The sequence below is a fragment of the Mesocricetus auratus genome, unplaced genomic scaffold, assembly GCF_017639785.1.
Source record: "Mesocricetus auratus isolate SY011 unplaced genomic scaffold, BCM_Maur_2.0 Super-Scaffold_4256, whole genome shotgun sequence".
Classification (NCBI taxonomy): domain Eukaryota; kingdom Metazoa; phylum Chordata; class Mammalia; order Rodentia; family Cricetidae; genus Mesocricetus; species Mesocricetus auratus.
The window spans coordinates 108,434,872-108,459,091 of record NW_024429182.1 but is presented as its reverse complement, the minus strand read 5'-3'; the positions used below and the strand labels follow the sequence as shown (position 1 = coordinate 108,459,091).

Genomic DNA, 24,220 nt, shown 5'->3' with positions numbered 1-24,220 from the left:
TATTACCGGTAAAATAGTTACATGATCAGTACACACACACACACACACAGCATTTTAATGTTTTTAATATATGTTTACAAAAATATGTTTATGCATGCACCTCTTTAGACCTGATCACGTACAGAGCAATACTGCCATTTCTAAAATCCCTTCCTCTTGCTGTGTCTCCTGACTGGTCTATGAGACGTGGGGCTGGCTGGTGGCACAAGGCTTACAGCTGCTCAATGAGGCCAGACCTCAAGTTTTGCTCTAAACCGAGCTCCTTTCTCCCAGCCAGATGTTTGAGTGCATTCCAAACAACTGTTAAAGCTATCCTCAGACTCCAAGAGTGCATTGTTGCCTCTGGAGATGAGTACAGCAAACCTTGTTTAGTCATTCTTCCAGCATCTGCTGGGGGGTTGCAAATACATTTAATCCTTCACCCTGTCAGTGCCTTAGAAGCTGGCCCTGGACTGGAGCAGAGATAGCCTGAGTTTAATACTAACTGTTACACTCCCTGGAGGGTGCTGGTTACCACTAGCATGGAGATCCTGTGCTGTTGAGGGTCCAGCACCCACCAATGTGAGTGAAGCTCAAGGCTGACCTTGATCTGTAATAAATCCATCACGAAGGGTTTCCAAAAGCAAGTGACAATCATGGACCCAGACCTTACATCTAGTTTGAGCCTCACAGTAGCACAGAGTAAAGCCTCTGTCATTGCCCTCTCTTCCCAGGTCAGGAAACTGAGGTCCAGAGGCTTTAATTGGCTCGAAAAGATTCTATTCAGAACCAAGATCCTCTGCCATATCACACCCCTGCTGGGACTCTGGTGTTATATAAGACAACACGATCTCTTGACTTTCCTTACTAAAGCAACTTTAGGATTCAAATTCTTTTTTACTTTTTTTTTGAGACAGTGTTTCTCTGTGTAACAGTCCTGGCTATCCTGGAACTTACTCTGTAGGCCAGGTTGGCCTTAGCTCACAAAGATCCACCTTACTCTGCCTCCCGAGTATTGGGATTAAAGGTGTGCACCACCACTAACCAGCTCAAATCTTAAAAAAAAAAAAAAGGCATCTCTCCCACAGCTCTTTATATGTGCCCGCTTTTCAATGTTTATCTATGACACATGCACATAAAAATTTATTTATTAATTAGTTGGAATCATACTGCACCTGTATTTTGTTCTCATTTTTTTTCATTCCAGGTTACTTTGTGAACACTTTCTCTTTACTTATTTAATCAAAGTTTATTGAGTGTTTAGTGGGTGCCGGGACTCTGGTAGGCATGAGGGAGATAAATGAACCAGGCCTGGGTCGAACGGTCTAATTGTTGGAGTTTCAACACTGTCACGTAATGGATCATTTTAATGAGCCATGTATTCCATCTATTCAAAGTGTGTGCTTGTCCCCTGAGTGCCTGACTCCAAGCATGAGAATTCAAAGTTGCCAAGTGAACCAACATTACAAAGACAGTGATTTATCCCCCTTCAAATGAGTTTACTACGTCATGCCCCATACACAGTACAGCTCTCTGTTTAAAATGTATCTATTTATATGACTTGTACAATGACAAAAGCAGTCAAGATGCCAGTGTGGATTGGGGAAATGTCACAAGGCCCCCTCCTAGGTGAAGAGCTATGGGCAACTAAAGGCTGGTAGGAGAGTGAGCATCGGTCTTCTCTTGGAACAATCCTTCTGATAGGTTATCCAATTCTAAGTGGTCTGCCCCAAATAAGTATACGTATGAGCACAACACTAAATGGACACTGGAGAAAACCTGTAAATATATGTGCGTGTATATATATATATATAGATAGATAGATAGATAGATAGATAGAGATAGAGATAGATATATATGTATATAGATATATATATATACACACACACACACATATATATATATATATATATATATATATATATATATATAAAGAAGAGTTCATGAACTTGAGAGTTCAGAGGGAGTTAGAGGAAAATGGGAGGGGTTGGAAATGGGAGATTATGGAGTTGAAATGATGGAAATACAATATCGGTATATAAAATTCTAAAACTAATAATAATAAAATAATTTTTAATGTGTCTCTTTGCAAGGCATTTTCCCTAGGAGTCTTGAGGTTCGTCATTCACTGCTAGCAATTCAGGGTTGTAGGGGAGGAAAACTGGGCCTTATCGCTTCCACTGCCTAGAGCATTCCAGGGAGGATGCTGTAGTGAGATGTTTTTATGTCCAAATAACAAAACCATCATTATGTATGCCTCTATGATAAAAAAAAAACTTCTGACGTGACAGCAATTTAATCAGTGTCAGAACACCCCTCTGGGCTTCCTGTTGGAGGAAAACATCTGCTTTCTACATCCCTGAAACTGAGTCACTTTACCTGCCCACACCAAGGACGTCTGGAAAAACAAACACATGAAGCAGTGATTCCATAGAGGCGAGATGGCCAGGGTTCAGTTCCGGAGCTTAGGGGCGAGAGGCCCCTCAGTCATGGCTGTGTCTGTGGATGAAACCAAGTACAAGATGGTCATGTTGTCCAAAGTAGAAGGGACCAGAAGCAGTCTCTCAAACAACTCCTTCATTCTGTGTAGAAAAAGAGTCCCAGAGCATAAATGTCATCCCTAAGCATTAGTTCCAAAATCCTGTGCACATGGTACTCTACAATGAGGTTCTCTGGAGCATTCCAACAGGCTTAGCTCTCTGGTTGCCCTGCTGAGCCCTGAGAGTCTTCTGCTGCCTGAAATCCTGAACCTGTGCTCACCTCTGAGGGAGATGCCCCATGGTCCTCTGGAACCCACTGTGTAGCTGAGGAGGATGTTGGCATCTGTAGACAGGCTCAGGTGAAAACTGACAGCAGAGCCAGAACCCTTGACTTTGAAGACTTGGTGAGAATGAGCAGAGTCAGCTGCTGTGCTGGAATTTGCTGTTTCTTCTATTTGGCAAGCTTATTGTCTCTGTGACTAGAATACTCAACTTCCTGGTGTGGTTCTACCCGAGAGCTCACTCTCTGCATGCACAAGTGAGGATGCTACCCCCAGAATCTTTGCAGCTTTCTCCCTGGCTTACCTTAATTTTTTCAAGAAATAAGCATTAGAAATAACTACAATTTGGGAGAAGGGTGCTATGGCCATGGAGTGGACCCCAAGCCATGACCTCTGGGACACACAGATGCTTTTCATGACCTCTTAGTGTGCCTGTTGCTATTCAAGGTAAATATTTTTTTAACCAGGTTTATCTTCCAACTTAAATACAACATTCCGTGATGTGTCCAGCAAAGAGGAGGGAAAACTATTTGTTTTCTATGACATTTTGTTTCCAAGGAAAATCTAGAAAGGCAGAGCTAGGCAAACAACCCCAGAGGGTGTATCCAACCCAACTCCCACAGCAGAGGAAGCAGTTCCAGTTTGCCTTCTTTGGGTGAATTCCTTCACCTACAATTCTAACCACTGATTTGTTCGGTTCCAAAGGGAACTTAGTAACCGGATAACTACTTAAGTATCAGGGTACCTTGTACACACCAGAACTTGGGAATGAGTAAATTCAGTCCCTCTCCTGTCCCAAAATAATGGCTTCTTCCCTTTCACTACCCTCAGTGGGTTTTGTGACCTGGGACATCTCATTACACCTTTATGAGCCTCAGGAGTCCATTGGGAGAAAGCTGAAGTGAGTGATTTCCACAATCTAAGTTTTCTTAGCCCAACAGTGCCACTCTGGCAGCTGGCATCAGCTAACACAGTTGCCAGATTTGCCATGTGCTGACGCTGTGTGATCTCTGGGGAGATGTAAAGGAGAAAGGAACAGACTTTTTCTCAGGAAATCACTTTATGAGACAGGACTCATTATTATCCCTTTTCAACACAGGAGAAGAAACAAAACAGCAAGGTTATAAGCCTCTGATCTTAACTGGCAGGGTGTGAATTCAAACTCAGATCCATCCAATTCCAAAGCCCCCAAACATAGACCTTCTGGACTTTGCCAGCTACTGCTAAACTCTTCCGGCAGAAACAGAGAGTGAAGACCAGAAGCTGGTGCTTAGCTTCTTGGTCCCCACAACATCAAAGGATGGGGAAGAAAGAATGCTACCCGAGAACCAGTCTGAGCCATTCTCTCCTGGTTTGAGGCAGTTTGTTTAAACCACTGAACTCCAATGTCCTGATCTGTAAAACAGGAATGGACAGTCAGGCACCAGATGCAACAAGGACATTTCTTCTTACGAGCTCTATGCAAGCACAAGACGCATTTTTTTTAGTGTCATCTCTCTAATTAAATTTCCCCTCTTTGTAGTTAGTTTTGAAGTATTTGAGACATGGAACATTTTATTATAAAAATAAAATATAAAGATTTCTTTAAAATGTTTTTAGAGTCAGGATTCATTGCTTTCCTTGTTGCTGTATAGATACCTAAAAGCAGCAATGTAAGGGAGAAAAAATTTATTTTGGTTTGAAAGGGTATTTCTCCATCCACGAAGGAAGGCATGGAGGCAGGGACTTATTACACTGCATCAGGGCTGCAGTATGGGTCTGGGTCAGTGGATTAAATAGCGTGTTGATTCTTACTGATGAGCAAAAGAACCACTAAAACTACATGTTAAGAGCAAGCACTCTGGGTTTAAATACCAAATGTTGCTCTTACTAACCAAAAATCTTGGGGCAGGTAGTTTAACCTCTCTGTATCTTGCTGCTCCATTAATAACATAAGGGATTAATAAAAAGTGAAAACCATCTCTCAAGTCCTTGCAGAAATACATACGTGAGAGCTTCATAAGGGGAAACTGAAGAACGTGAGGCGAAAGAGCAGTAGTTGGAACCAGTAGGACCTTCAGATTGTGCAATATAGACAAGACTCTCATGGAAAGGAGGGAAAGATGGAAAGTTAAGAACTCTAGCTACGGTATGCCCAGAAGAGTCTCTGGAGAGCAAAGACTGCATCAAATGGCCTCATTTAGGAAGAATGCCCCTCATCTCATAATCATTAAGCATTCTGGAGACAATATGGATGGGTAATAGCCCTGAGACTTCTCTCCTGCAACAGAATCCATTTAAAAAGTTCAGAGTCTTCCTGTGGCTGCAGTGACACCACAGTGCCCTCAGCATGGGGCACATCAGAAGTTTTAAGAGCTAGAATGCCTGCCACCATTTATAACCGGTATTGCAATTCACAAATGTCTGTCATATCCTTTCACACAGTCACCATAACCACTCACTGTGGCTACATTTTATCCTCATTTGACAGATGAGAAGAAAGTCCTGGAAAAACATAAAAACTTTCTCCAGAGAGAGAGCTAGTAGGGTGGCCCAGAAGCAGGATGGCGGGGGGGGGAGACACCAGTGACTGAATGAGTAGCCCAGAAGCATCGATAGCAGCAGTTTCCAGAAACTATCTTAAGAAGAGGCTGGGGTGGGTAGGAAAGAGTCAGCTCCACAGCAGGCCTAGGCCCCAGGAGACAGTATCGCAGCCTGCACAAAACTATCTGTTCACCAGAGTTGGAGCCACAGCTTCAACCCCACCTGCACCTAGAAAAGTGAGCACCAATGGCCCAGCACAAACTGCACCTGGAGCCCATCTACACCTGGCGGAGTGATCACAGAGGCTCAGTCATGCCTGCACCTGAAGAAGTGTTCAGTGGAGCCAGAACCCCAAACTGCACCAGATGGAGGAAGAGGGACCCCCTGATGCACAAGCTCCACTTACAATCATTGGAGGAAGAGATGGGTAGACAACAAGGTAAGAATACACTCAACAACACAAAGAGCAATGCAGCACCACCAGAAACTAGTGGTCCTCCAGCAATATGACTGGATATCCCAACACAGATGAAGCAGAAGAAAAGGACATTAAAAATAGCTTCTTGAAGATGATTGATGCCTTTAAAGAAAAAGTGAAAAATTCCCTTAAAGAAGTGGAAAAAATTGGAAGTGATCAACAAATCCCTTAAAGAAAACCAAGAAAAAGCAATCAAACAGGTGAAGGAAATGGTTCAATATTTGAAAACTGAAATAAAGGCAATAAAGAAAATACGAACTGAGGAAATTCTGGAAATGGAAAAACTGGGCAAAAGATCAGCAACTATAGATGCAAGCATAAACAACAGATTACAAGATATGGAAGAGAGAATCTCAAGCACTGAAGATATGAGAGAGGAAATAGATTCATCAAAGAAAATGTTAAATCCAATACATTCTTAACACAAAATATCCATGAAAAGGCCAAATCTAAAAAATACCAGCTCAACTGAACTCAAGAAAGCCAGTAACAGAGAGGGAGGACTGATGACCAAAGGGATTAAGACTGGGCTGGTTTAACCCCCAGAAACAGCTGACCAGACAAAGGTTAACTCTTGAATCCCAGGCATCAGCCTGGGAATCCAGCATGGGACTGATCAAGACCCCCTGAATGTAAGTGTCAGTGAGGAGGCCTAGGTAATCTATTGAGCCTTGGGCAGCAGATCAGTACCCATCCCAAGTGTACACATGGACTTTGGACTCCCATCGAACATTGTGAGGTGCACTCTCACCCTGAACTCTTGGGGAAGGATCTAGGCCCTGCCCTATATGAAATGACAGACTATGGACACCCCCATGGAGGGCCTCACCCTTCCTGGGGGAATGAGGGGATAACGGGGGGGGATTGAGGGGAGGGCATGGGAGGAGGGGAGGGAAAGGGAGAGGGACCTGGAACTGACTTGTGAAGCAACCTTGTTTCTTATCTAAATTTAAACTGGAAAAAAAACTTGCTGACAAAAAAAAAAAGAAAGAAAAAAAATTTAGATCCTAACAGGACACCTGCGACCAGTGAGAGCTGTCTCATACTGAATACACTTGCCTCTAAGGTCTGCTGACCAAAAAAAAAAAAAAAAAAAAAAAACCAGCTCAAAGGCACAGAAAATATATTCAGCAAAAACATAGAAGAAAACTTTCCCAAACTAACAAGAGACATACCTATGAAAATCCAAGAAGCTTACAGAACACCAAATAGACTAGACAAAAAAAATCACCTTGCCACATAATAAACAAAGAACTAAATGTACAGAATAAAGAAAGAATATCAAGAGCTGAAAAGGAAAAAGACAAAGTAACATATAAAGGCAGTCTTATCAGAATTACACCCAACTTCTCAATGGAAACAATGAAAGTCAGAAGATCATGGTCAGGCATTATGCATACACCAAGAGACCATGGATGCCAATCCAGACTACTATATCTAGCAAAGCTTTCAATCACCATAGATGGAGAAAACAAGCTATTCCATGACAAAACCAGATTTAAACAATACCTATCCACAAATCTAGCCCTATAGAAAGTAATAGAAGGAAAACTTCAACCCAAGGAAGTTAGCTATATCCACAAAACCACAGACAATAGATAATCCCACACTAGCAAATCCCTAAGAAAAGAAATGCAAGCACACACTACCAACAACAACACAAAGAAAAATAACAGGAATTACCAATAACTGGTCATTATTATCCCTTAATGGACTCGATTTGCCTGTAAGGAGACACAAGCTAACAGATGGGATATGAAAACAGAATCCATTCTTCTGCCTCATACAAGAAACTACCTCAACTACAAAGACAGACATCACCTCAGAGTAAAGAGTTGGGAAAAGATTTTCCCCTCAAATGGAGCTAAGAAACAAGCTGGTGTAGCTATCCTAATATACAACAAAACAGAATTCAAACTAAAATTAGTCAAAAGAGATGAAAAAGGTCACTTCATATTTGTCACAGAAAGATCCATCAAGATGAAGTATCAATTCTGAATATCTATGCTCCAAACACAAGGGTACCCTCATTTGTAAAACAAACATTACTAAAGCTTAAATCGCACATCAAGCCCCACAGACTAATAGTGTGAGACTTCAACACCCCACTTCTCCACTGGACAGGTCTGCCAGACAGAAACTTAACAGAGAATAAAGGAACTAACAGATATAATGACTCAAATGAGCCTAACAAACATCAATAGAACATTCCACCCAAACACAAAAGAATATATTTTCTTCTCAGCATTCCATGGAATTTTCTCTAAAACTGATCACATACTTGGTAACAAAGCAAACCTCAAGGGATACAAAAATATTGAAATAACACCCTGTATCTTATAGAATCACCATGGCTTAAAGTTGAAATTCAACAGTACTAATTTCAGAAAGCCCATAAACTCATGGAAACTGAACAGTGCTCAACTAAATCACCACTGGGTCAAGAAAGAAATTAAATACTTCTAAAATTCAATGAAAATGACAGCACAACATACCCAAACTTATGGGATAAGAGGCAAGTTCATAGCACTAAATACCTACAAGAAGAAGCTAGGTAAATTCCACACTAGCTGATTAACAGGACAACTGGAAACTCTAGAACAAAAAGAAGCAAACTCACCCAGGAGGAACAGATGGCTGGAAATAACCCAATTGAGAGTTGAAATCAATAAAATAGAAACAACACAAAGAATCAATGAGACAAAGAGTTGGTTCTTCAAGAAAATCAACAAATTAGAAAAATATTTACCCTAACTAATCAAAACACAGAGAGAATATTCAAATTAACAAAATCATACATGAAAAGGGGGACATAACAACAGACACTGAGGAAATCCAGAGAATCATCAGGTCATACTCCAAAGAACTGTACCCTACAAAATAGGAAAATTTAAAGGAAATGGACAGTTTTATTGACTAGTACCACATAGCAAAATTAAATCAAGACCAGATAAATGAATTAAATAGATCTATAACTCCTATGGGAATAGAAACAGTTATCAAAAGTCTCCCTGAAAGAGCTCTTGGACCCCAGACTGACAGCTGGGAGGCCAGCAAGGGACTGATCCAGACCCCCTAATGTGAGAGTCAGTGAGGAGGCCTGGGCAACCTATGGGGCCCTGAGCAGTGGATCAGTGTTTATCCCTGGAATACAAACAGACATCGTGTGTCCATAACACAAAGAGGGATGCTCTCTCAGCCTGGACTCTTAGAGGAGTGCCTGGACCCTACCCTGAGTGAAATGACAGACTCTAGATATCCCCTATGTGGAAGGAATTGGCAAAAGGGTGGGAGGCTGGGGGGAATGGCGGGGGGGGGGGGCCGGCGGCGCGGGAGGAGGGGAGGGAACTGGGATTGACATGTAAAACAAGCTATTTAAAATTTAAATAATAAAAGAAAAAATTACACTAAAAAAAAGTCTCCCTGAAGATGGAAGTTTCTGTCTTGCCCAGTCCCAGCCGTTTGGTCCCAAATAAACACACAAAGGCTTATATCAATTATAAACTGTTGGTTATGGCTCATATTGGCTAGCTCTCTCTTAATTATTAACCCGTTTATATTTATCTGTGTATCTCCACATGGTCTTGGCTTACTGGTAATACCCTGCCTCATTCTTCCTTAGTTGCTAACTTCCTAGTAACTGTGTGGAATCTCTCTGGGAAGTCACTTCTTGCTTTTCTCTTCCCAGAATTCTCTTAGTCTGGTAGTCATGCCTATATTTCCTGCCTGGTTATATTCTGCCTGTTCAGTGACCAAAACAGCTTTATTCATAAACCAATAAGAGAAACATATATTCACAGCATACAGAAGGACATCCCCCATCACCTTCCAACCAAAAAAAAAGCCCAGGCCCAGATAGTTTCAGCACAGAATTATACCAGAACTTCAAAGAGGATTTAATACCAACTCTCCTCAAATTGTTCCACACAATAGAAACAGAAAGGATATTGCCAAACTCTTTTTACAAGACTACAGTTACACTGATACCCAAACCATACAAAGACACAACTAAGATAGAGAATTACAGACCAATCTCCCTCATGAACATTGATGCAAAGATACTCAATAAAATACTGGCAAACAGAATCTAAGAACACATCAGAATAATTATCTGCCATGACCAAGTAAGATTCATCCCAGAGATGGAGGCATGGTTCTACATAGGAAAATCCATCAATGTAATCCACCATATAAACAAACTGAAAGAGAAAAAACACATGATCATCACATTAAATGCTGAAAAATCCTTTGACAAAATTCAGCACCCCTTCATGATAAAGATCTTGGAGAAAACAGGGATACAAAGAACATACCTAAACATAATAAAGGCAATATACAGCAAGCCAACAGCCAGCATCAAACTAAATGGAGAGAAAGTCAAAGTGATCCCACTGAAATCAGGAACAAGACAAAGCTGTCTACTCTCTCCATATCTATTGTATATAGTACTCAAAGATCTAGCTAGAGCAATAAGACAACAAAAGGTGATCAAGGAGATACATTGGAGGGGAGAAGTCAAACTTTCCCTATTTGCTGATGATGTGATAGTGTACATAAGTGATCCAAAAATTCTACCAGGAAACTCCTACAACTAATAAACACCTTCAGTAAAGTGGCAGGATACAAGATTAACTCAAAAAAAATCATGGACCCCAGACTGATGGCTGGGAAACCAGCATAGGACTGTTACAGACCCCCTGAATGAGGATGTCAGTTTGGAGGTCTAGTTAATCTATGAGGCCTCTGGTAGTAGATCAGTATTTATCCCTAGTACATGAATGGACTTTGGGAGCCCATTCCACATAGAGGGACACTCTCTCCGCCTAGACACATGGAGGAGGGCCTAGGCCCTGCTCCAAATGATATGACAGACTTTGAAGATCCCTCATGGAAATCCTCACCCTCCCTGGGGAGCAGAAAGGGCATGGGATTAGGGGTCGGTGGGGGCAAGGGAGGAGTGGAAGGAGAGGGAACTGAAATTGACATATAAAAGAAGCTTGTTTCTAATTTATATTTTAAAAATGGCAAAAAAAAAACTTTCCCAAAGTCATAGAGATAAACTTGGTGTATGTTGCCCTTGTCTTCACATCTTGCAACATCAGTTCAGATAGGGATGACATGGTGAATATCAACGAACTCTTATTGTGGTAGAATTAGACACGGAAATGGGAAACTCCAAGAGGCTCTAGCAGAGAGTTGTTTCCTGTTTCATAAACGTAGCAGCCACTTTCCCCTCATCTGCCTGGAGACCCAGCTAACCTGTTAGAATCTGAGCATCTTTTCAGGCCTCATCATTTCCCCCACGACACAATTCCCACTCAGCTTTCAAGCGAAGTTGCTTTCCCACTTTGTGTTCATATGCTATGCTATCTCCCAAGGTAGCGCTTCCTTCTCTGTGAGAGTTCACTCATCCACACTCTCAGTACACTGTGAGCACCTTCGCAGAATCATTCTCTCTAAGCGTTATAATGCTCCAGGCTGCAGTCAAGGGTGTTGTTGATCAATAAATACATGGTGTCTTTTATTATATGAGTTGCACACACATATTTTGACAGTCTTATTTATGTTGAACTCTTATTTTGAATTATTGTATATTCACATGCATTTCTCAGGAAAAAAATTAAGAGTAATCAGTATTGATTACTTTTTTGTTGCTGTGATAAAATATCATGACCAAAAATCACTTATTGCAGGAAGTTAGAGTTCTTAATGTAGGGATGGTATGACATGTCATGATAACATGGGCAGGAAGCTGGCTGATCGCATTCTCTCTGTACACAGGAAGCATAGAGAGAGGAAGGGGAACAAACATATAAACCTTCAAATCCCAACCCCAATGATAGACTTCCTCCAGCAAGGGCTCATTTCCTAAAGGTGCCACAACCTCACCCCCAAAGTCACCAGCAGCTGGAGTATTCGAATGTGTGAGTCTATATGGGATAGTCCTCATTCAAACCACCACAAGTCTCTTTATCAACTATCCAGTTCTCTTCCATGGTAGCATCTTATAAACCACCAGGAAATTGACCCTAACACAACCTGTGGATCTTATTCACATTTAATTAGTTTTTGCATGCTTTCACATGTGTGTGTGTTCACATGTGTTTATTTACTTTCAATTCTGTGACTTGAATGGATGCCCATACCACTAAGGCAGTCATGGTATGTAACAGTTTCATCATAGAAATATATCATACTATCCATTTACAGCCATATCCATGTGCCCACTTCTTCTCCCTGACATCTGATGATTGTTCTCCAGCTCTATAGCTCTATCATTTCAAGAGTGGTATAAAGATGGAATCAGGCGGTGTGTAATCTTTAGGGGTTGGCTATCTTTCATGCCACATAGCTTGAAATTTGTCTAGATTTTCCCATTAACAGACATTATAATTTTCTCAAGGGCTTTTTGTTTAGATTTTGGGGGGTTTCCTTGCTCTTATATGATGACGTTTATATGGTTATTAAAATAAATAAATTAACAAATAAATGTGCTTTGCATGAGTTAGTCCACATCCACGGGGGTATAGATGAAATAGAAAGCCCCGTGGGAGAAACTAGTCAGGCCAATATAAAAGGAAAGACCTAAGAAACATGTGGCTACTGTGACAGACAGTGTTATTACAAGAGGCAATGGAGAGTCACCTGCCAAGGCTGAAGGTGAGCATCATTTTTTAGATGAAATTTCTAGTAGCATCATTCTACCTTTGTAATCCCAAGACCTAGCATAATGTGAGATACATGGCACATAAGATTTTGCTGAAGGAGTATTTAATTAATGTTTTATAAGTTATATTGAGGGCAAGAGGATGAGAACCCACTCCCCAATCCAGATGCCATCTAAAGTCAGCTTCATAGGTTCTCAACCAGGAGCACTTCTGCCTTCAAGAATACCTTTAGCAATGTCTAAAGACATTTTTATGGTCACAACTGTGGGTGTTGCTAGATTCTGGTGGGTATAGGTGGGAGATGCTGCTAAATATCTTATAATGTTCAGGTCAGCTTTCAGATTAAGGAATTATCCAAGCCAAGGTGTCAGTAGTGACACTATTGAGAAACCCTGAAATAAACCCAGAGCCTACTGCCAGGGCTTGAAACATTGTGTCTGATGGAGGCTCGTCTGCCTCAGAGCACTGCTCATTCCCAAAGTACGGACTGCGTGGGAATCCATAGTGAGTCAAGGCCTTAGTTGCCAAACCCTAAGGGGATTGTCCCTAGGTAGAGGTAGGGAACCCCAGGCAGATTCCTACTTTCCTCTCTCCTACCTTCTGACCTTCCCACTAACCCTGGACACTTACTTTACAGACAACAATAACAGAGCAGGAAGAGTGGAGCGGGTTCAGTGAGTGGGTGTTCTCTATTCCAGGAGCTTCTCAGAGACCCTCTGTACATCGGCCTGAAACACCAGCGTGTTCGTGGGAAGGAGTATGATGACCTACTGGATGAGTTCATGCAGGCTGTGACAGATAAGTAAGTGGACCGTGCTATCCCTTTTGCAGAGAGCTCTTAAGAAGTGCCATAGCCAAAGTCAACCTCTCTTTGGAAGAATTACAAAAGAGGCTGTGACTGTATGCTTTGGGGGTGGTCTGGATATGTCAACTTGACACATACACTTGGAAACCATGTGGAGTGGGCCCATCTCCAGGATAACCTTCAAGGAGGCACTATGATGTGGAGGCAGCTAAATATCTGTTGTTCCGGGAGAGAAACCCTCTTGGTCTGAGCTGCTGGGAGTAGTTTGTATGGATACAGACACTGCTTTTCTGGTGAAAAGATGTTACCCTCCTAATAAAATGGCTTTGGAAAGAAGGAGCTCACCATCTTCATCTACACACACACACACACACACACACACACACACACACACACACAATGTTAGGTCAGGTTAGGGGAATGTCAGTGAAAGAACGTGATGAGGCAGATGAATCAGGCTTGGTGTTTTTCCAGGAAGGAAGGCAAATGAGAATGTACTCAAGGGAATTACAACAATGGTGTGCCAAAGGGCTAGGGTGAGGGAGAAGGGAAATGAGGACATGGAGAAGTGGGAAGGAATGAGGAGAGGTGTAAGATCGGTAAACTGTAAGTCCTGGTGAGAATTGAGAATCGTCGCACTGGGTACCAGGTTGAAGGGAAGTGGCTCTGTGGTAAAGGCCACACGTTTATAGTGGAGGCTGCAGAGGACGTGCAGCACTGGGATGTGGCTACCAAAGAAGCGAATTCACGCTTCAGTGCCTTAATAGAAGCAGAGCATCTAGAACAACGGAGGTGAGTCCCACTATCTCAATGCCACCTTCAAGTCCACACAAAATGCACCTTTAAAGACCAATAGCCGAGGCCGGGCAGTGGAGGCGCACGCCTTTAATCCCAGCACTCGGGAGGCAGAGGCAGGCGGATCTCTGTGAGTTCGAGGCCGGGCTGGACCGATAGCCTCCAAAACAATACAGAGAAACCCTGTCTCGTAAAAACCAAAAAAGAACAATAGCCGAGACAGTGGAAAGAAAGAAGTGCTTGATTTGGTAGTGAGAAGGCTTGGAGGCTGCTCTGTCTGGATCAAGGAGCAGGATTGCTTCTGGCCATCTGAAAGCTATTCTAGAAGAGATTTGGACTCATTTCTGTATGGTCAAAGGGTACAGTGCCAATGAAGGCCATTTTAAGCACAAAGTAAGTGCCACAATACACTGAGTTCTGGATATGTGTTCTCTGTCATGGAAAGAATGCTGTGATACGTTGTTTGGCATTTTGGTGGTAATAGTATGGGTGGGTTCAAGCAGCATATGCCTTGAATGTGTCCTCCCACTCCATTGCTCTGGTTTGACCTCTTTGGAATGCCATGTAGCTGGCAGAATAGGTATTATTATGCCCTTTTTAATGGAAGAAGCTGAGTCCCCAAGATGACAAGGTCACTGTCATGGCTCACAAGTACTCACAAAGTACCTTGCAAGACTGTGAGGTGAACTCAGTGTGCCAACTCTACCTATGGGCTATTTCTTATAATGCTTTGTGACCTGAGCAAAGGGAATGGCATTGCCTTAGGGAGCCTATTTTTTGCTTTCTGTTTCCAGGGCTCATCGCTTGCTTATGAGTCAGTAGTCATTCCATGACTCCCCAAAGAGAAGTCTTGCTATTCATGTGAGAAGGTTAAATAAACCAGGATGTAAGAGGCTTTTCAAATCATCATCAAAATCAGTTCACAGCTCCACAGACACACAGGCAGTCCAGGGTGAACCCTTAGGGAAGTGTGTGCATCAGCCAACAGGAATGTGTCCTTCTGCAGAGAAGATGACAGACGGCTTGAGAGTCCATTGTTTTGACTTTCTAGCAAGCTGGAACAGATGTTTCTGTAGATACTGTAGGTGGAAAATGAGCTGATCTCCCCAGGTACTCTTGGGAATGTACTAGCCCAGAGATGGAATGCCTGGCCTGAGGGTGAGTCAGAAGCCCTGAAGCCAAACACACTATTTTTTAAGAAAGAACCTAGGGAAAGTATGACTCCTGTCTTCGATTTCCTCATCGCTGCCCAAACATCCTGCCAATAAAAATCTTCCTCTTTATACCCTTCCCTACTAACTGACACCTCTGTAGATTCTGGGTGGGAAAAGAGGGGAGTATTGACAAGACTTCACTCTTGCTCAGTTCCTGCCTTGAAGGTTGGTCACTGAGGAAGACACACAAAGACAAAGGAATATCCAGTTAAGTCTGTGTGGTGATATATTGCTTATGAATTATTAATGCTTCCCTGATGATTCAGAAAGTAGTCAGCCTCAAGCTATAGAATCAGGCAGTGGTGATACACAGCTTTAATCCCAGCAGCCAGAAGCTAGGAGGTGGTGGTACACACCTCTGATCACACCTCTGATCCTAGGACTCAGGATTAAGAGGTAGATGGATCTCTGTGAGTTCCAGACCACTCAGATCTACACAAGATTGATCCAGTCCTAAAGAAAAAACAGCTCACACAAAGATGGCCTCATCACCTGGGATCACATGCCTTTAATCCCAGCTTTAGGGAGGTAAATAAGGCAGGAGCAAGTCAGTATCAGGCATTCATTCTCTAGCCATGTTGAGAGCAGGAATGCTCCAGCCCTGTTAGAGGTTAAAAGCTCTCTGGTAGCTTGGCTGCTTTGTTTCCCTGGTCTTCAGGCAAGCTTTAATAAACCATAAATAATATATCACCACAAGTCTGTGAGTCACAGGGGTTGGGATGTAGCTCAGTTAGTAACGTGCTTGGCCTCGCATGCTCAGTGGTCCTGGGTTCAATCCCTAGAGCCACGGGGACGGCAGCACACAACTGTAATCCTAACTTTTAGAAGGTGGACAAATGATAATCAGAAATTCAAGGTTATTCTCAGCTACATAACAAGTTCTAGGCCAGCATGGGTTACATGCTCAAAAAAAAAAAAAACCAGATAGATATGTGAACCACAATAGAACACTGAGTGTAGTTCTCAAATCAGAAGCAGACTGGCATTCCAAGACAAGTCATTTTGTCTTTCCTTCTCTCCTCTCCTGAGTGGTAGGACCTGAAGTGTCTTATCTGGATGCCATGTCCTGGTGAGGCAAGTTCCCATCATTGGTTTTTGTTTATATTTTTATTTATGTTCCTAACAGGGAATTCTCTAGCTTAAGATTGCACCTGGAAACCCAGCTCTGTCTGATTTGACAGGTGTCCTATATTGCCAGCAGCTTCAGCCTTCAGGCAGGCCAGGAAGCCATGTCTTTTCCCATTAGTTCCACAAATTCTAAGGCTTGTGCTTTTGTGGGGTGGGGTGGGGGACTCGAGAAAGTGCTTCTCTGTATTGCTTCTCCAATTACTGGATTAAAGGTGTGCCACCAGGCCCAGCCCTAGCTGCACAAATTCTAAATCTATGGATTCTTAAGCTGCTTAGGTTTGAGTAATAAGGAAAATACTTAATTGTACAGACCTTTAGTGTACAAAAAAAGCCATCCACTTTTTTAGCTTCATGAAATGACTATTTTTGTCTCTGTCTCTCTGTCTCTCTCTGTCTCTCTCTCTCTCTCTCACACACACACATACACACACACACACACACAAGGTTCACAGCATAATGGAAATCACTATTCGCAATCAATGATCTTTACAGATAAATTATATTTATAGACAGTTTTGGGTTTCCCATTCCTGAAGCTCCATCCCAGCCACTCCACAGGATCACCTCTAATGCTACCTTTCACCCTTGATGTGCACCTGCTCTTCTGGAGCCAAGCTCCTGTGAGCCATCATATGTTTCTAATACTCTTCCTGTCTAAGTGCGACCTACCCATCACAGTTCCCTTCTGTATCACATCCTACTTGTTTCTGCTCTTATGTTTGGTGGGTGACCTAAAGGTTCCATCCAAGTATCTGAAACCACAACTTACTATCTCTTCTATGCCCTTATCAGATTGAGAGAGTGCAAAGAAAGATGGGTGCCAGGGTAGTTAGAAATCCATGGGAAGTCACAAATTTTGAGTAGTCTCAAAAAACAAAGGAAAAAAAATGTTGTTGCTGTAACCTGTAGGGCCCAGACATCCTCAATTCTGTCAACCTGAAGTTACTGAATGGAAGGTCTTATGACTCTCGTCTTTCCATTTCTTTTCCCAACAAATAGCTAACTAAGCTTATAGCCAGGGGTCTTCCGTTGGAGGACAGAGGAAGAGAGTGGAAAAAGCACTTCCCTGGAGAAGTCAGAGAAGGGTGAGCTTTCCGGGAAATCGGTTCTTCCCTCTTAGGGGGGGCTTCAGTCTAAGCTGTCATGCTCAGCTGCACGAGTTCCAAAATCAGTGATTTCTAGAATCAACTAGAAGCACTCTGTAGGGCTGGGTAGTTTGGTGGTAGAGTTCTTACTAAGCAGTCATGAGCGTCTGACTTTGATTCCCCAGCTCTGCAAAGCACAGTAATAACAATTCTGAAATTTAGTAGAGCTGGGGAGTTTATTCAAGTTTTTTTCCCTTGCTTACATTGCTGGCTTTTGATTGTCACAAGCTGAGATAATGAGGTGGCTCATTTGATGGTCTTACTGTTGATCGCTAAATGTGACTGTACTCAGCTACTACAGAAATGTTGAGCTTAGATTTTTCCTTGCAGTCTCAGAGACTCTACCTCTCCCCATGGCCTCTTCTCCTAACAGCAGAGCTGAAATTATAGTGTGTCAGTCCAGGATCCCCAAGAACACATAGTAAAAGTTATCAAGCTTTCTTAAGAATGGTACCTGGGGTGGGGGAGAGAGATGATTCGGTGGCTAAGAGCACTGTATGTTTTTCCAGGGGACTAGGATTTGATTCGAGGCATCCACATGGTGGCTTACAACTGTCTGTAGATCCAGTTCCTCCAGGGGATCTGATGTCCTTTTCTTGTCTTTGTGGACACCAGGAATGCATGTCGTCATAGGTTTATATGCAGGCAAAACAGCCATACTCATAAAATAATGAAATGTGATTTTTTAAAAAATGGTACCTAGAGGCAGAGAAAATGTAAAATCTAGAGGAGAGGACAGAGTGTTCTGCAATGCTGTTTTCTGTATACAACGTAGCTACTACACTCATAAACTCACCCAAGCTACAGTTACCCACACAAGATCAAGCCAGTTAGTTCCAACACAAACAAGGAAGGGGTTCTCCAGGACCCACCCTTTACTGAGGAGCTATTGGCAGCTGATAGCTCCTGGGGGAGGGAAAATCATTTATGGTTTGTTTGTTTGTTTAAGTCTGTAGCCGCTGGTAAGTTTCCCACGATCCAATGGATGATCTCACAACTGTGAACATGTATATGGACAATGCTGATTGGAATTAGTGAGTTATCAAACAAAAGAAGAAAGCATAAAGCTAGGAAAGAGCCCCTTTGGGTAAATATGGGGTAAGTTGGAGGGGTGGATATTACCATATTTCTTTATGTATATATACGAAATTCTCAAGAATAAATAATATATAAAGAATAACATCTCAACAAGGCACAGTGTAACTGTCACCACATTATACTAATTAAGCCAAATCACAGGTACATACTGAGTTCTACAGGAGGACGTAACACAAGGGTATAAATACCAGGCGTGGTTCACTGGAAGCCACCAGTGAAAAGACTACCACAGCCCATCATCCTGAGACAGACAAGAAATAGGGTACCAGGAGTACAGAAGATGCTCTGGAAATGCAAGAAAAACAGAAAATAATGGCATAGTTACATATATATCCATGGAAAGGTATTATATGAAATTGAAAAGCATTTTTACCTAGCATTTGTTATATTCCAGGTACTAAGCCAGGCTGGTAAGTAATCTACAAATATATAAAGATCTCTGCTCTCAGAAGAGCATGGAAACACAAGATTGCAATCCCAGCATGCACGAAGATGAGGCAAGAGGATTGTGAGTTTAAGACCAGCCTGGGGTACATAGTGAGACCCTGTATCAAAACATCCTGATCCTGTTCACAAAAAAAAAATTGCATTCAAAACATTTCATCTGTATCCGGTGGTGTTTTGATAACCTGACCTTCTATGCTTTCTTTGGCTCAGTGTTTATGTAAGTCAGTAGTTCAAGAAGAGTGAGTGGTATGGTGGAAATATAAAAGTTGTGAGCTTCCAGCCCATAAATGTTAATGTTGACAGAATGACTGCGGCCACCTAAGCAGAAGAAAGAAAGAAAAGAGAGTATGACTCATCACCTGGACTGTACCCAACTACTCTATGAAATTTAGGATTAGGCTGGGATATTGTTGGTAGATACAGTGAGGAAGGTTATGTAAAAGGCCCCATCCCTTGCTCTAGCTTTGACTGCTTGGGATTCTGTGTTCAACAGGGAAGAGTGTTGATGTGGCTTTATCTTCCCTGAGCAGGTAATAAGGTGTGTAGCACATATGAAATGCTACACATAATATGTCTTGGATACATGAGGACTCTGTGATCCAGGCTTCTGATTTCATTTACTCCAGCTGCTGCTGCAGCTTCTGCAACTCAATAGCAAGTCAAAGGCTAATGTAGCCTCCAGTTTACTCTACATATGTTCAGGATATTGCCAGAGTTAAACCAAGTTTATCACCCCCTTCCTCTCTCTCAATGAAATGAAAACTGATTCTTCTAGTGTACAAAAATATGCTGGATTATGTACCCTTGGGTACCTCCAACCTCCTCCCCGTCTACTGCAGAACAGAGACAAAAAATCAAATAAAAAAGGTGTGAAATGCTAAATTAAGCCCCCACTCCCCACATATATATATATCTATCTAACTTTCCTTCTGAATCACCAAGGGTGCTTAAAAAAGATGCAGAGTCTCTGGGTTGAAACATGAACAGCTGTGTTTTTGAAGCTCCCTTAATAATTCTGGTATAAAGTGGTCTAGTCTCATTTCTGTTGATGTGATAAAATATCCTGACCAAAAGCAAGATAAGGGAGGGGGAACTAGTTTATTTAGCTTACAAATTCCAGGCGACAGTCCATCATTGAGAGGAAGTCAAGGAAGGAACTCAAGCAACTAGACATATCACATCCACAGTCAAGAGAAGACAGAGAATAAACTCATGGGCCCTTGCTCAGTTATTGCCCAGCTAGTCTCTTCCACTCTTAGACAACCCAGGGCCCCTTGATTAGGGAATAGTCCCACCAACCGTGGGCTTGTTCACAATCAAGACAATTCCCCCACAGATATGGCCCCAGGCCAATATGATCTATATAGTCCCACAACTAAGAGTCTCCTCTCAGGTAATATTAGGTTGTGGTAAGTTGATAGTTGAAACTAACCAGTACATAAGCAAAGAATTATCTTGATGCATATACACCAAATTGCTAATAGTAATTACCACTACAGAATTAGATTGCCTGGGATTTTTGTTTACCAAATTATTCATTTTCTCATGCTTATTTGTTTATATGCAGACACTTTTGTAATTAAAAAACTTTAATTATGAGTGTCTTAGTTAGGGTTTTTATTACTGTGAAAAGATACCATGACCACAGCAACTCTTATAAAGAAAAACATTTAATAGGGTAGCTCACAGTTTCAGAGGATTAGTCTATTATCATGGCAGCATGAAGTCAGAGACGGTGCTGGAGAAGAAGCTAAGAGTACTACATCTTGATCAGCAGGCAACAGGAAGTGAACTGGGTCACTGTGAATGGCTTGAGTATATATGAGACTCAAAGCCCACCCCCAGAGTGACACACTTCCTCCAAAAAGGTCATATCTACTCCATCAAAGCCACACTTCCAAATTGTGCCATTCCCTATGAACTTATGAGGGCCAATTACATTCAAACTACCACAATGAGTTAAATACCAATTCTCACCAACAGATCATTTCTCATTTTATTTTTTTAACTTTATTTATTTTATGTGCCTTAGTGTTTGGCCTGTATATATCTCCATGTGAAGGTGTCAGATCCCCTGGACTGGAGTTATAGACAGTTGTGAGCTGTCATGTGGGTGCTGAGAATTGAACCCCAGGTAAGCCAGTGCTCTTAACCACTGAGACATTACGCCCAGCCCCCCATTTCTCATTTTTAAAAAATCTAATTATTAAGCAAGTATCTATTCACGCTCTTGGTGAACTGGATACTGGTCTAATTTGGATGCCAATGGACAATAAATAGTTCACTTGCTTAAGTATTAACATTGTCAACAACCCTAAATTAGTCAGCTCTTCATGATTCTAATGAAATACCAGGGATGATTATGAAGATAACTGTTAGTTAATAGTTTTGGAGGTTCCAGTTCAACATCAGGCAGATCTACTGCAATGGGCCTCTGAAGGAGGTGCTATCATGGCACGGAGTATGTGGTAGAGCATACCACTTGTCTCATGACCAGAAGGAAAAAGATGATGAGCAATGTTTCATCCCCCTGGAGGGAAAGTGCCTCATTTCCTAAGGACCTAAAATTCAGTGGTTTGAAAGAAAATGACCCCAGAGGGAGTGGGACTATTAGAAGGTTTGGCCTTGTTGGAATAGGTGTGTGGCCTTTTTGGAGGAAGTGTGACACTGTGGGGATAAGCTTTGAGGTCTCTAATGCTCAAACTACTCCCAGGGTCACAGACCACTTCCTGCTGCCTGCCTATAAAGATGTAAGACATTCAGCTCCAGCACGATGTGTGCCTGCATGCTACCATGTCACACTAAGATGACAAAGGACTAAACTTCTAAAAATGTAAGGCAATTAAATGTTTTCCTTTATAAGAGTTGTCATAGTTATGATGTCTCTTCAAAGCAATGGAAACCCTAAGACAGAAGTTGGTGCCAGGGGCTGGGTTATCACTGTGATATGCCTGACCATGTTTTTGTTTGGAGGAATTGGGACTTTGGTACTTTGCATAAGAACAGTGGAATGCTTTAAGCATTGCTTAATGAGCTGTATTAGTAAGAATATGGAAGACAATAGTGCTGAGAATGACTTGAACTTTGAGTTGCTGGCTCAAAAGGATTCAGAGGAGAAGAATTTTATTATGTTTCCTAGAGATAATTCTTGTGATATTTCAGTAAAGAGTGTGGCTGCTTTTTGCACTTGTATAAAAAGTCTGCCTGGGCGGGTTGTGGTGGGGCACACTGGTAGGATTTGCTGAAGGAGGCAGAGGCAGGAGGATCACAAGTTCAAGGCCAGGCCGGGCTATACATTATGCCGGGCATTGGTGGTGCATGCCTTTAATTCCAGCACTCGGGAGACAGATGAAGGCAGATCTCTGTGAGTTCGAGGCCAGCCTGATCTACAGAGCAAGTTCCAGGACAACCTCCAAAGCAATACAGAGAAACCCTGTCTCAAAAAACAAAAACTAAAGTCTGTCAGGGGCTGAAGTAAAGATATTTGGATTAATTCCATTGGCAGAGGAAATCTCAAAACAGCGAGTATAGACTCTGTTGTATGGTTAGTGAAAGTAACTCAAATAAAGATTTGTAATAAAAAGGGGCAAGCTGAGCAGGGTAAATTACAAAATGTAAAGTTTGAGTAGAAAAGAAGCACCAGGAAGTGGAATGTAACTAAGACCTGTGTTCAAGGAGATGAATGGATTAAGAAATGGAATAAAGAGAGTGGAGACCTCAGGGAAAGATCCCATTAAGCTAAATTTACAACTTGTGGAAGGAAAGAAAAGCTCAGAGCTGGTTGTGGTAGCACATGCCTTTAATTCCAGCACTCAGAAGGCAGATCCTGGTGGATCTCTGAGTTTGTGGACAGTGTGGTCTACAGGGCAAGTTCCAGAACAGCCAAGCTTAGGCAGTGAAGGAAACTATGGAAAACAGAAAGCTGGTGAAGATGTAACTAAATAAGGGGGCCATATTCCAGGTCCAGAGGGGAAAAAAACTTGGCAGCTTCAGCAATGTGGCTCTGGCTTTAGAAGTAAGGATAGAAAAAAGGGGTTATGGAATTTCACTCTACGACTAAAGAAAGCTGCTGAGGTCACATATGTATCAGGTGTGCCCCTGGATAGAGGCCTAGTTTCTTTGTGTGAAACTATGAAGTTGAAGCCTGGATTGCCTCAGAGACCCTAAGATGTTGGAGATGCCAGAGCCACCGGATAACTGCCAAGGAAAGCTGCTAACAGGGAATGAAGCCACCCCAAAAGAAAGAAGTGTGTTGCAGTCAGCAAACCTAAAAGGAGTTAGAGATCTGAAGAGTATTTTGACATCAGACATGAAGATGCAGAGTTTAGAGCTTTCCAAGTTGTTTTTTGGTTTTGCTTTGGTTCAGTATTTCTCCACTATGCCCCCTTCCCTACATTTTGGAACATTAATGTATATCCTGTGCTGTTGTATGTTGGAAGTATGTAATCTGTTTTTAATTTTGATTTTATAGGGGATTACAGTCATGAGATTCAAAAGAGACTTTAAACTTCAGACTTTTAAATAAGTTTGAGAGTATTATAAGCCATGGACTGTTACAGACCATTGAAGTTGGACTGGATGCATTTTTGCATTATGATATGATTATATGCCTTTGTGGGCCAGAGAGTGGAAGGTGTGGTTCAAAATAAAGTGACTCCCAAAAAGATTGACACTATTAGGAGGTTTGGCCTTGTTGGAGTAGGTGTGGCTTTATTGGAGAAGTGTTGTCACTCTGGGGATAGGCTTTGAGGTCTCTTATGCTCAAGCGACTCCCAGCATCACAGACCACTTCCTGTTTCCTGCTTATCAAGATGTAGGACTCTTAGCTCCAGCACCATGTCTTCTTTCATGCCACCGTGTCACATGTTGATAAAAGAATAAACCTCTAAAAATGCAAACCACCCCAATTAATTGTTTTTCCTTTACAAGAGTTGCTGTGATCATGATGTCTCTTCACAGCAATAGAAACCCTAACTATAGAAGTCACCATCTCCTAATGGTCACTTCCTAGCAGTGCTACTCTAGAGAGTAGGCCCTTAATCTATGAGCAATGTTCATACAAACTATATCAGACTCTAGTGACTAGGTTTTGTTATTCTCTTAAAATATAAGCCACAGTGAGGGATCATCATCTACTGCTCTAGCTCACACATCTAAAACAATGGCTGACTGCAACATG

General features: G+C 42.0%; 1 protein-coding gene across 3 annotated transcripts in view; it reads left to right on the top strand.

Annotated features, from left to right (window-relative positions):
- The window catches only part of Me3 (malic enzyme 3), a 197,004-nt gene that overhangs the window by 140,347 nt on the left and 32,437 nt on the right, over positions 1 to 24,220 (top strand). For all 3 annotated transcript variants that reach the window (XM_013116382.3, XM_013116381.3, XM_040728802.1), the window contains one exon: positions 13,108 to 13,211. In XM_013116382.3, the coding sequence (XP_012971836.1) occupies positions 13,108 to 13,211 (104 nt within the window). The remainder of the gene's footprint in view (positions 1 to 13,107; positions 13,212 to 24,220) is intronic.